The sequence below is a fragment of the Botryllus schlosseri genome, chromosome 1 (genome assembly GCF_051294905.1).
Source record: "Botryllus schlosseri isolate E-star chromosome 1, Bs_hap1, whole genome shotgun sequence".
NCBI lineage: Eukaryota > Metazoa > Chordata > Ascidiacea > Stolidobranchia > Styelidae > Botryllus > Botryllus schlosseri.
The window spans coordinates 38,077,367-38,091,473 of NC_137236.1; the positions used below are offsets into that span (position 1 = coordinate 38,077,367).

Below are 14,107 nucleotides of genomic sequence, written 5' to 3' on the forward strand. Positions count from 1 at the left end.
ATGTGAACTCTATTTTTGACAAATTTCATCGAGATCCAATGTCCCAATAGGGTCAAAATTCACCCCCTCACTTCCTCATCAATTAGAAGGAAGGAAGGATAATGGATGAATTTCAGAGTTTCATATGAAAAACTGGTTCTGGCAACCGATTCCCCTGGATAAGAAAGGGTCGTGGCGACCCGGAGATCTTTCATTTTAACCGGGTTTAAACTTTGGTCTCCACGTTGCATCTTACTCGCAGATTTCACGATACGATAGTGAATTGATTTAATAAAAATGTACTACATTTACGAGTGCACTTCGTTTCGTGGGAGGATAGCAGGTCTCAAAATAAAGTCGGCGTACTTTTCGACATGAACTACAAATAGGAATTCGATAATATCTCAGTAATATTTGCTCTGAATCCAGCCGGGACCAGCGACATCGTTTGAATTTAGTAGAGTTGTTTCTTTTCAAATGGTAGCATTCCTATTGCGACGGTTAGGGGTTAGGGCAGTGGTTCTCAACCGGGGGTCCGCGAAGCAATTTCAGGGGGTCCGCGAGACCTCAAATTGATTGATAACCCAATTTTTGTTTAGTTTTTATTTGAGAAAGCATGAGGCAGTTCGCACCACAACTGCTAAAATCTCATGACTCATATCATCATAATAATCGTCTGACATGAAATATCATACTGTGCAAATGCATTTTAATTGCCAAATTGCCAATAACCTACTGATACAAACATATTGCCGTTTAGAAACGTTTTGTTGGCGTTTGTGGATAAAATAAATATATGGAGATAGTTAGGCCAGTCAGGCTGACTCGTAATGTTTACAAACCCTTTCGATTTGAAGTTGTCATCTGTCTTATCATATTCATGAACAGTCGTTAAAAAATAAAAATTTCTGAGGTATTTTACCTGATTTTTCCCAATGAAGGGATTGAAACCTCGTCACGAAATCCATTTCATCCTGTGATATACATAACTAGTATTTCAGAATAACTTTAAGATGAGATGCCAGACAAAAATGACGAGGCTGGACTTGATATATTCATTAAAAATATGTTTCTTCATTTTGGTACCATTACTACCATATGACTGTTTGTTGAGAGACACCAAAAGTGTCATCGGAAGCGTTACGCGTTAATATTATGCTACATTAGCCTCCATCTATCTTTGTGGAGATGGATTTTCGGCACTCGGTCATATCAAATCGAAGGCGCGGATTTTCAATACACGACTACGTACTTCAAGAAATACTGCTACAAAATTAGCTTTGATATAATATAAGTCTACCCAATTTCTACATAAATAGTATGATGTTACTTTCAAGAAAATATATCTTTTTGCTGTTTATCACAAGCCTACAGTTCATATTTGCACAGGACAGATGATCGGTTATCTGACGTGAATCCGGTGATGGCGGGTGAGGAAGCTGGGCGAATTTTGACCATATTGGGACATTGGATCTCGATGAAATTTGGCACAAATAGAGTTCACATGCCGATACATCTTGTGTAATGGTCAGAATTCGAGTACAAAGCAGTGTTGGGATCAATCAATCAATCAATCAGGTTTATTAATATTTTCATCGTTTCAAAACATCACAAGACTGCGATACAATGAAAAGATAAGAAGGTGTCGAAACAACTTGGAGTAGCCTTTAAGATCAGACACCCACCTTAGCCTAGGCGAAGTAAATAAGAGGCATGCACACTGAATGAAAAGTAATGCAGAGAATATAAGACGCAAGCGACAAAATGAGATGGCATGTGGTGGAGAGCGAGGTCGATGTTAGGTCGTGGTCCGGTAATCCTGAAGACTGGCTATAGTATTGATTTAGAAGAAATTGCATGTATTTCGACTTGAATGCGGACATGCTCGACGACTGTCGGATATAGCCGGCGAGATGCTGTTCCACAATTGGGGTCCGGCATACTTGATAGAGCAATGCGTTTTCTTGTATTCAGTCCTGATCATATGGTAGTTGTTCTTCGTTGACGCGCGTGTGCTGTACTTGTGCGCTTTTATCTCCGAGGTGAAGAGTCGTTGAAATTTGAAGGACATTGACCGCGATGGAACTGATACATAAACTTGGCAATTTCTAGCTTCCTCATATCTTCTAAGTTTAGAACACCAAATCTTTTGAGAAGCGATTTATCAGTTGCACATCCAGACCCCCGTATGGCTTTGGCAATGATACGGATGATCCGGTGTTGAAGTTTTGCAGTGGGTCAATTGTATTCTTGCAGGCAGCACCGCAACAAAGAATTCCGTATTGTAACTTTGATAGGAATAGAGTGTTGAAGAGTATCAACAGCACGCAGACTGGCAGAGTGGCGGCGAAATAGACCACATATCTTCGATAGTTGTGGTTTGAGTGATTGTATGTGACTCTTCCAGGACATGTCCGAATCCAGTAAAACACCAAGGTATTTGGCATTTTTAGTGTTGGAAATTGGTTGACCAGCGATGTCAACGGTTAGGTTATCAAGTCAGTACCTTCGAGTCACGAGTCATTTCGAGTCATTGCACATTTTGACTCGAATCAAGTCAAGTCAATCGAATATCGAAGCTGACTCGAGTCAAGTCGAGTCAAGTCAAGTCAAGTCACGAGTCAAGTCACGATTCAAGTCAAATTGCCTTTTCAAAGTATGAGGCATGATTACGTCGTTACATTTTGCTAGCTGTCTGAAATACAGATTGATAGGGTCATTGATTCTGAACGAATATAGAGTTAAATATACCATATACATGCAAGAAGGCGCTGTATCGCTCACATTTTCGTAGAACTGGTAAACTACGTAACTAATTGCATAGCCTTCTGCGTCTTTAAGAGGTCTGCGCAGAGGTGGCTGGAATAGAACCACATGGCGCTCGACAATAGAAACCGAGCTAGCGCAACGCGGGCTTTAGCTCGAAGACGCCCACGACCGCCCCCGCTGGAGGCGCTTAACAAGGGCCCAAAACGGATTATCTTGATGTTCTTTTGTTTCCTGTTTTCTTTTGCCCTTTTATTTAATTATTTAATTGAAAGTCGATATATATATATAATTCATCAGTGAGACTGAAATTGCTGAAAATAGGACCAAATCATCCTCATTTCTTAAATTTGAGACCAAATTTGTCTAATTTTTTTGTAGTGTAGCGATTTGTCATCCGGTTTAGCGCCAAAAAATATGGATCTAGCGCCTAGCGATAAATCTAGCGATTTTTGAAAAAGTATTTAGCGACTATTTAGCGCTTTTTTACCCAAAATAACTAATAAAGATCAGTTCTGGCCGACGACTGCATTGGCTATACCGGTCACCAAAGTGCGGAATCCGATGATATATAATTATAAATTTCTAACCTACGGATAGATAGAAGATACGCAACTCCTGGCGGTTACGCATGGGCAAACAGTGTCTCTCCTTGCTGAATAATCCAGAGATGCCACTCCTGGGTTTTTCCACCCAGATCTGGGTTTTTTTAGCATCACCTGGGTTTCTGGCAGTGTTGGGATGACTCGAGTCATGACTTGACTCGAGTCAGACTCGAGTCACGATTTTCGTATGACTTGACTTGACTCGAGTCACTTTGCAAAAATGACTTGACTTGACTTGACTCGACGCCTCAGAAATGCGGATTGACTCGTGACTCGGAGCAAAATTCACGAGTCAATTTCAAGTCATTAAGTAAACGGTGTCGATTAAATCACCCTATATTATGTATGTTTTGGTTGTCAGCGATACGCCGGTGTCACTTGCGAGAGCAACCAGTCTTCAATCATTATAAGTTTCACTGATCATCCATTGTTACATCACAAATAAATTGACCGCTTACGAAACCATCACACCTACATTGTCGTAGTAGCAGTAGATTTATCTAATCGCATCGTATCTCTGTTTCTTAGGCAGCTTAGTGCTTACATTGCGCAGTGCTCACCTTTACCAACACTCTTGTATGATTTAAATCGAACGAATATAGTTTATGCCTTTATATTCTCACAGAGGTGTAGGTCGGTAGTGCCTATTGTACCATACAAATTTGTTCAACTTCTCGAGGCTTCGTATTCGATCCTTTATATTGGCTGATAAAATCAGACTTGGCATGTAGCTCACGTTACTCACGTATTTTATTATCAGTTCTACGTGTGCGTGAGCGATAAAACACCTTTTTGAATGAGTATTTAACTTTATAATCGTCATTTGATTCAAGATAAATGGCCAATTAATCTATCCTTCACACAGTTAGCACACAGTCACACAGTTGGGTCATCACATATAGCCTACTTCGAAAATTCAATTTGACTCGAATCGTGACTTGACTCGTGACTTGACTTGACTTGACTCGACTTGACTCGAGTCACCTCCAAAAAACGAGTGACTTGACTTGACTCGAGTCAAAATGTGCAATGACTCGAGATGACTCGTGACTCGAAGGTAGTGACTTGATCCCAACACTGGTTTCTGGGTTTTTATTCTTGAAATCTGGTTTTTTTTCAACATCCAGTTCGCCAGGTCAGTTTTACGCTCAAAAATTAAATATTAGATTAGTATGGTCGAAATATCGTAAAATCCACGCACTTCAGTTCGCCATTGTCGATGGATTTTGCTGTTATTGTAAGTAACGACAAAGTGTTGAGAATCTATTTCACTACTAAAATAAGAGGCTTCCGCTTGATGCGATGGAGCTTCATTGAATGGTAACTTCCACGTCGCAGAAAGTCATGTTCATATAGGACGATTGCCAGTAGCGAACTCGGCTCTTGGTGAACAATTCGGCATGTATCGATAAATATCATGTAACTGTATGGTATGCACAAGCTCATGAACAGACCAGGTGATGATCCGACTAATATAATCCTATTGTTATCTGGGTATATTTATAGTTCCAACTGGGACACTCAGAGAGAGAGAGAGAGAGAGAGTTCGTTAGTTGGACACCCCTAGGGGCCCTAGCAAGTTAATCAGAGGCATTGGTTATCAGCACATTCGAACCCTAACCCTGAATTTCATGATTTGGCAGTTATTTATTTCCTTTTCCACTACACATTGGTCTGTGATTATTCCAAATAAAAGTGATTGTCGTAGGATTAATCAATCGAAAGCTACTTTCAATCCGTTCAGGTCGCTGAAAATACATGAAATCATCATTAGAAATAGGGAATGGATGGCATTGCATTGAACTTTCGCAGCGCGATGATATAAATAGTACCGGTACACTATCAAGTATTCACGTTGCGCCCCAATTGTTTATTGCGATGTGTCGAGAGGAAAACAACATGTTTTTTGTGCGATTCGCAGTGTTAACCAAGCAAAATGTGTATTATGAACTGTTGTAAATTCAATATCAAAGGCTTCAATGACTGTAAGAGTGTATCCGACGACTATCAGGCTCCACTTTCACAGCTATCTCGTGTCTTTTGAGTGAAATATAGGATCTGGGTTTATTACGCCTCCACATCTGGGTTTTTCGACGAGGGTTGGTTCGATTATGTTCACAATAAGAGCAATTCTGTTCACAATAAGAGCAGTCTCATGTTCACAATAAGAGCAGTCATGTTCACAATAAGAGCAGTCTCATGTTCACAATAAGAGCAGTCGTAGTATTCACAATAACATCAGCCGCAGCACCACCATATCCCCCGGACACGATGTCCGAGTGGCAACATAGTCCGAACACAACCCAGACATGATGTCCGAACACCCCCAGACACGATGTCCGAACGCCCCCCCCCCCAGACACACCCCAGACATAATGTCCGAACACCCCCCAGACATCCTCCATACACGATGTCCGAACTCACCACGCCCCAGACATGATGTCCGAGTTTCAACGCAGTCCGAACACAACCCAGACATGATGTCCGAACACCCCAGACACGATGTCCGAGTGTCAACGCAGTTCGAACACACTCCTGACATGATGCCCGAACACCCCCAGACACGATGTCCGAGTGTCAACGCAGTCCGAACACACTCCAGACACGATGTCCGAACGCACCCCCCCCCCAGACACGACGTCCGAGTGTCAACGCAGTCCGAACACACTCCTGACATGATGTCCGAACGACCCCAGACACGATGTCCGAGTGTCAACGCAGTCCGAACACACTCCTGACATGATGTCCGAACACCCCCAGACACGATGTCCGAGTGTCAGTGCAGTCCGAACACACCCCAGACACGATGTCCGAACGCCCCCCCCCCCCAGACACGATGTCCGAGTGTCAACGCAGTCCGAACACAACCCAGACATGATGTCCGAACACCCCAGACACGATGTCCGAGTGTCAACGCAGTTCGAACAAACTCCTGACATGATGCCCGAATACCCCCAGACACGATGTCCGAGTGTCAACGCAGTCCGAACACACCCCAGACACGATGTCCGAGTGTCAACGCAGTCCGAACACACTCCTGACATGATGTCCGAACGACCCCAGACATCATGTCTGGGTTGTGTTCGGACTATGTTGCCACTCGGACATCGTGTCCGGGGGATATGGTGGTGCTGCGGCTGATGTTATTGTGAATACAACGACTGCTCTTATTGTGAACATGAGACTGCTCTTATTGTGAACATGACTGCTCTTATTGTGAACATGAGACTGCTCTTATTGTGAACAGAATTGCTCTTATTGTGAACATAATCGAACCAACCCTGTAGGGTTTTTCCGAAATATCCCAGTGGCATCTCTGGAATAATCTAAAAGTAGCATAATTGTCAGTGCTACATCTGGCGACCTGCATGAGTGCTGAAATTTAATATAATTGGCCATGATCGAAAGCTAGTGTCGCAGTGATTTCGAAGTTACAAAATAAAATCTCGTCAGGACAATGGAACCATGCACCCCGAAACAGCCTTCAAAGTCTGAAAATCGGCATTGCTTCATCAATGGCACCGCCGCAACACAATGAACATAACGATGACCAATTTCGTCAAGCGAGTGTTCTGATCAATGCCGATTTTCAGACTTTGGGGGCTGTTTTGAGGTCGTTCCACTGTCTTGACCAGAATATAATTCGTATTGTCGGTATCAGTGTGACACTAGCTTTCGCTTAAGACCAGATTAATAAAATTTCATACCCCGGGTTGGTCCTCGGATTATTTTCTTAAGGTCTCTACTTATAGTGGCTGGCAAACCCGGTTCAAGTCGTGTTGTGTCGGGTCAAGTCGCATTTCGTACACGTGTGTCAAGTCGCATGTCGTGTTCAAGTACTCCACCACAGTTTAGAGAAGTCAAGCGCATTTCCACCGTACATCGCATAACGTATTCACGGACGCATCGAGCAAGGCACGCTTATATAGTGAGCGGTTATGCCTGCAAACCTGGTCGGTGGTCACGTATAGCGATCATTGCGCAAAGCGATCTGCTTTATCGAAATGCACTGCACGTTTCGTCTCGCTTGGAGATGAGTACTACGTATTATGAACTAGAAATATGATAAGTGACTTTGGCCCCAGACGAGTAAAATATAGCTGAGAAGAATGTATTGATATATTGGTTCAATTTAACACCTTTAGCAATTAATGCAGATTTAGCGCTATTTTTTAGCGCTTTTTTCTCAATATTTAGCGATTTTTGACACCAGTTTTAGCGATTTTCTTCCATCCGGAGATGGCAACACTGCTACAAACTACCAATGCTATGTCATTGAAATCTGAATGCTCTATCGAGTGCTGTTCAAATTATGTAGCGCCATAGTATTTATATGAAATAATTGTAGCTGTGTAATCGTATTACAAGGAGTAACAGTAGTTTGAATCCAGAGTGGAATTGGTGGCAACGTCACGCCACACGCTCAACCTTTTGCTTCATTGCTGAATTATTCTATGCACGAAACGGTCGAAACCCATCTGTCACGCGCAACTTATTGGCGGAAACAACCATTGAAATGACTCACTATCGATGAGTTTGGACTGAATCCGAACAGTGTATATCAAAAAGTCGATCTGAAAAATGAGATGGTGGATCAGATTTATTCGGAAATATGATGATGGATGGTATTTATTTATAAATGGGGAGCCACAGAAGAAGGAAGTGTCCAAAGTAAGGTTGTTTCTTTCGGAAAAACGACTTCTTGAAGGTCCAAAATCACTACACTTGTAATCCTATTCTTATTCTAGAGTCCTTATCTTCAACCTTCTGATTTTTTATAGCTTCTGATGTTCTCCTCGTGTCATGAGATAAATAAATAGTTTTCCTGTCTAACAGTAAGCCATCGCCCATGATGATGTAAAATTTTAACCAAAAACGAAACATTTAATATGGCAGGCTCGAACAGGACTGATCTATCAGATTTCAACTTGAACAAACTACTGTATTTTCAAAATGACAACGCAACGTTTCCGTTGGATAGTTACAATGTAGTAAAATTAAAAGTCGTCTCTTAGATATGTTATAGATAATACAACCGTTTTTCATTTACTCGGAATCGCTTCGTACGTATGTTTGACACCCCTGGGGTAGAGGGTTTTTTGGTTCAACCCCCTGTCTACACGTAACACGGCCACTGCCTTTATGAGACCGAACTTGTCTAGCGTTCAATATGTGGTCATCCATTGTATTATATGCATGAATTCTAACACACTACTGAGCGCTTGTGTTTTATTTATTTAATTAGTCAGTTTTTTCATGAACTACAGTTGTTGTAATTCGCCCTTATGAAATCTCGGTTAATTTTTTTGAATAAATCCTGCGTGATGAGAGCTTTTCTGCATAGAATAATTCAGTAATTGAACAGAAAGTTCTGCGTGACGTTGCCACTAATTCCACTCGGCGTAATTCGATTCAATGATATTTGTTCTGTTGGCAGCTGAAGCCACAAGTTTCCTGAACTGTGCGTCAACAACAGTGTTAAAATAACAAATCCAGTCCAACATTATTTTCACCCAAAACAATGAATGCCTCGCCCTGGGGTTCGTGTAAACCCCAGTTAAAGAAACACTGCTCAAAGTAAAGCCAACTCACTAAACTCCTGAAAGGTTGACTGCTGTTTTGTCATTCATTGTGTATATTCATATTTCAGATTGATTCTTTTAGTTGAACGATTGATCGAAACATGAAAGTTTTGGTCTTTGTCGTTATGCTGGTCGGGGTAACAGCAGCCTCACACTTGATTGGAGGTTATGGCCGGGAGAAAGCACCAACCAAAGAAATCGAAACGCTTTTCCAATCTGTGAGTCTTTATTGATTATTAGTGCCCTGTCATCTGACTGGAAACCTTACAGTGGCACATTACGAGAATGGTATTGCAGTGTGTTAGTGTGATGTATCAATAGGACCAAGCACAGTGATTTGAGTAGGTGTAGGCTAACTTTAATTGTAACGATCAGAGTCTGGTAGTTCGAGATTATTATTCCAAACACTGAAATTGTGTGCCCTTTTCACTGGGAGTTATATTATAAACAAGAATATTATATGTTTCAACTTTCAATATCGTCAATACTTTTAAGACTTCATAAGCAATGATACTCGGATACTCGACTTAACCTAAGCCTTGTACTTCATTCAAAATCTCATCACTAGGTAATTGATCATACCTAGCCTTATATATCAGTTCTTTGAAACGTGATTTATATTATTTTGTCTTCGATTATGGTGACACGTACAATTTTGCGATGCTAGTGCAAAATCGAGTACCAGACTTGCTTAAAGAATAATTACCCCTCACTATGATACCATGTCTTTGTTGACTTGAATCACAATCTGCCAACCTGGCCATTGTGTAGGATACAATCAAGAAATAATAATCATGTTCATTTAACCAACTGCTTGCCTTTTTATTTAATTTTCATGCTGGTGACGTCATAAAACGACTGTTAACACACAAAGGTATTATGACTAATTTTCTATTCTCTTCTAGTTGCTGAAGATTACCCCTGGCTAGTGTCAGCCGAAAATATTTGGGTTCATTTCAATATGAATAGGCCTATATAAGCGTAAGACCTTGGTAGCTTCAACACCCTATTTAACGTGCACTTACAAATGAATATGACTTTATTAGTTAGTGTAACTATATACCGGTACCAAAGTCTTACGTTTATATATATCGTCTGCTATCGGTGCAACAAAGTATTCAAATATGTATATAGCAATTGTACAGCCTAGCATTCGACTGCTATGCACAAATCGTTCTCCTTTTTATGCGATCTAAAATAAAATAACACCAGTCACCGTAATTACGCTGAATATTTTCGAATAATTGTAAGCAGAGTTCCATTATTCTATGAAGTCATAACTAAGCAAGTTTTTGTTGCACTACAATTGTGAGAAAGGTGCACTTAATTTTAACAAAATTTGCAGTAAAAAGTCGCATTTTTGCGCAATCCACTAAGAAAACAAGTGTCCTCACTGACAACTAGCACTCTAGCCTTATTCAATCAGTCACGGAACCATTATTTTGCGCAACAATCTCTTATCAGTCTTCACCAGCGCATGAGAAATAAAAAGGTGAACGCCGAGAGTAACAGCTGACAGCTCCTATACTATTGCAAGCCAGCTGCGTCATAGATAACATTGAGATGCAGCTAATATATCACATCTATAGGAGTACTAGCCTATTGTTATGCAAATCAAAGAAAATCAAACCATACTAGATCTCGTTTTATAGCATGTTTTTTAAATCATTCCTTTACATTTTGTGCAATATTTGATAAAAGTTGCAATCAAAAGTTGCAGTGTAAAATTCCTACTAACAGCTTGAAACATCATACCACATAAATTCTGAGTAGACCTACTTGGAAATCTGCCGGAAGCTGTAAAAAAATTTGCAAAAACTTGCCCTAGTCATAACAATGCTTCTTTAAAATGCTGCGGTTTAATCACAATAATGACATATCTAAGCGCAGCCTCATGCGGTATTTGGTTTTGTTGATACAACCAAAGCTTCCACGGTTGTAAAAAATGTTGAATCGATAATTTTTGTTGGTGAAATAGTTCTGACAGTAGGTGCTAAAAATCGACTCTCACTTGATCTTGCTTGCTTTCACACCTTATTCAACGTCCACTTGCAAAGTAATAATAAATTTTATTTTTTCACTTCACCTGATGAAGGAGCCGCACTTCGAAAGCTCGTGTAATAAATATTATTATTACTTTGCAAGTGGACGTTACATAAGGTGTGAAAGCAAGCAAGATCTTATTATTATCTACATCATCTGCTGTCGGTTCAACAGTAACTCTTGTTCTAATTTAATTTGGAAAAGCTGAAACTTTTCCAGTTGTCCAAGTTTTCAAGGTGTGAACCTTACCGTGATTTGTTCAGGTGTTGGAGGAAGTCGCAGAAAGTTGGAACGGAGAGATTTGCGACCCCAAAGTGATCTCGTACAAGTCACAAGTCGTCGCAGGGACAAACTACAAACTGGTGGTAAGTGTCTCTCTTGTGTGGAAGGCCTTTTAATTAAGCTACATTGTAGTCGAGTGCAGGTTGTAACCAAATCACGAGGTCCAACGTCACAAGTCGGTCTCACTTTTATAGTTTTGACTCGAGTCAAGTCGAGTCATTTTCAATTCACCACCAAGTCAAGTCCAAGTGTTTAATGCCGAGTCTGGGTCATAGTGTTTGGACTCGAGCACGAGTCCAAGTCATTGTGTTCAGTTTTGAGTTCAACCCGCTTCTTTCAACTTTGCTCGAGTGATATAGAATGGCTCGCATTCATAATACGGTATCTTAATTTTCCTTAGTCCAAACAGTTTCCGGCCTTACTTTTCAAGTATCAGGACTGATTGACGAAATGTGTACCAATAATATGGTGACTTTACTATTCTTCGAAGTAACAATGAAATGTCCGTCTTGGCCGTCCTAGTCTCGAGTCATATGACTTGAATCGAGTCGTGCACAATGACTCGAGTACAAGTCTAGTCTAGTCGAGTCACCAAACAATCGCGACTCGAGTCATTACCAAGGTTGTAACCGAGTCACGAGGCTCCGAATCACAAGTCAATCTAACTTTTATAGTTTTGACTCGAGTCAAGTCGAGCCATTTTCAATTCACCACAGAGTCAAGTCGAGTCCAAGTCCGAGTCATAGTGTTGTGACTCGAATCAGAGTCCAAATCATTGTGTTCACGGTTCAGTTTTGAGTTCAATCCGGTTCAACCCACTTTTTTCAACTCTACTCGGGTGATGTAGATGGCTCGTATTCATAATATCGTAATTTTCCTCAGCCTTAACAGTTTCTGGCCCTATTTTCCAAGTATCAGGACTGACAGACGAAATACCAAATGCGGTTGTTGACTTTTATTCTTCTAAATTACAGTGAAATGTCTGTCTTGGCCGTCCTAGTTTCGATGACTCGGTTCGAGTCATGCACAATGACTCGAGTACAAGTCTAGTCATTTTACGCATTTGAGAAATGAGTCAAGTCGAGTCGTCGAAAAATCACGACTCGAGTCATTACAACCTTGACGTGATGTAGAATTGGCAATGTATTCTTTGTGGTTTCATAAACGGTACATATTCTAACTTTCCACATCTTTCATACTATTTTACGTCAAAATTAGTGATACTCAATTGCCCCCGCTCTAATGACTCGGGTTACTATTTCGGCTGACTGCAGTCTCGATATGTATTAGTATTTTCCCCTACCATGTAGTCTCAAAGCTTATTCTGTGTTCCAGGTCGACATGTGTGAAGACAAATTTGCGACGGTAACCATATTCAAGCCCTTACCCTACACTAGGGAGCCTCCTACTCTTACTAGCGTGGTTCCTCTCAAATGATGAATGTTCATGCTGCAAGCTTTGTCAGTGTTTATAAGTTCCATTACCGTCTGCAATGTGTACTGACTGGTGGTCTCTTCGAAAGTGTGATTTCATTGTTGCGTTTGAGTGAATGTTTCGTCAACAATGTCTCCTACAGTTTCTTCATTATTTGTTACCTGGATAATGACATGTAACCCTGCAATAAAACCATATATCCTTTGTTTTTGTTGTAATGAGATGCTTTGATTGGGATCAAAGAGTCCCGGGTGTTAGAATGATGTCGTTCTGATCCTCTTTAAATCCGTCTACCAGTCGCGGTTATAATATGGCGTCATCTGCTGGGGGCCTGCCAGTGTTAGCACACTCAAGCCACTGTAAAAGCCGGAACATCAGAACATCAGCTCCGTCTTCGCCCAGAATATCAGAAATTTCATGCCGGTGACGTCATAACTTACGAATCGATTGTTGATACACAACGTTAGGGTTACCATGCGTCCTCAATTAGGAGGATTTGTCCTCCTTTTTCAGGTTTTTGAAAATGTCCTCCTTTTTGAGATTTTGTCCTCTTTGAGAATTTTGGTGAAATATAGGGCAAAATTCGACTAAGATACAATAAATCAGCACTGAAGTAACGCTTCGGCGGCCATTTCGGGAGCTGAGCCGGAAAGTTGACCTTTTTTTTAGTCAACCAACTGATAATGTGAAAGAAAAACTGTATTTTGGGCGCTGAGCGAGAAAGTTGATCTTTTTAGTGAAAAATGTACCATTTTTTCAAGATTTCCCTCCGGTATTCTAAGTTTTGAAGATTTGGAAAAAGTTTCCTCATTTCCCGATTCCAAAATATGGTAACCCTACACAACGTTCTTTCCAGTTCTCTACTACTGCTACGAACAACACATTAATATTCGCAATTTATTCACTCTAAGCTTTTCAACTTGGAGTGAATAAATTGCGAATATGAATGCGTTGTTCGTTGCAATACTCAAATTCTGTACCACAAGGAACCTATTTAAATTCTCTACTCTGACTATTACCCCTGGTGTCAGCTGAAAATATTTGGGTTCATTTCAATATAAATACATTATTCAATTGTATATTGAAGGTCTGTACCTCCAAGAAGCTCTTCGAGGATGATCAGTAACGAAAAACTTCGACTTTTCCCGATCACTTTAGTAGGTTTTGCTTATACCTAGCACTAGTTTTACACACAATACAGAGTTCTTTACGAAAAACCCGGCGTTGAATACTTACCTGGAAAACGCTTCGTACTTGAGTAACAACTTGCGGCATTACTCGAGTACGAACGATGACTACTATTTATCCACCTTTGTCCGAATATTAACAACCCCAATCAACCGGTGTTTTTGCGGCTGCGATTCTAATCTGCGATATTCTGATTTGAGGTCAAATCATGTCAATGATATTCGGACG

General features: G+C 40.7%; 1 protein-coding gene across 1 annotated transcript; it reads left to right on the plus strand.

Moving 5' to 3' along the window:
* The first annotated feature begins 8,998 nt into the window (after nt 1-8,998).
* On the plus strand, nt 8,999-12,899 carry LOC145449145 (stefin-C-like). The gene is made up of 3 exons (XM_080327615.1): nt 8,999-9,150; nt 11,239-11,340; nt 12,593-12,899. The coding sequence occupies exons 1-3, from the start codon at nt 9,034-9,036 to the stop codon at nt 12,692-12,694; spliced, it is 321 nt and encodes a 106-aa protein (XP_080183741.1). The 5' UTR covers nt 8,999-9,033; the 3' UTR covers nt 12,695-12,899.
* The last annotated feature ends 1,208 nt before the right edge of the window (nt 12,900-14,107 follow it).

Bases quoted from the DNA above. Each gene is read 5' to 3' on its own strand.
- LOC145449145 (XM_080327615.1), top strand. From the start codon at position 9,034: ATGAAAGTTTTGGTCTTTGTCGTTATGCTGGTCGGGGTAACAGCAGCC. The intron at 9,151-11,238 runs GTGAGTCTTTAT...TGATTTGTTCAG, and splicing joins TCGAAACGCTTTTCCAATCT to GTGTTGGAGGAAGTCGCAGA. The intron at 11,341-12,592 runs GTAAGTGTCTCT...TCTGTGTTCCAG, and splicing joins GGACAAACTACAAACTGGTG to GTCGACATGTGTGAAGACAA.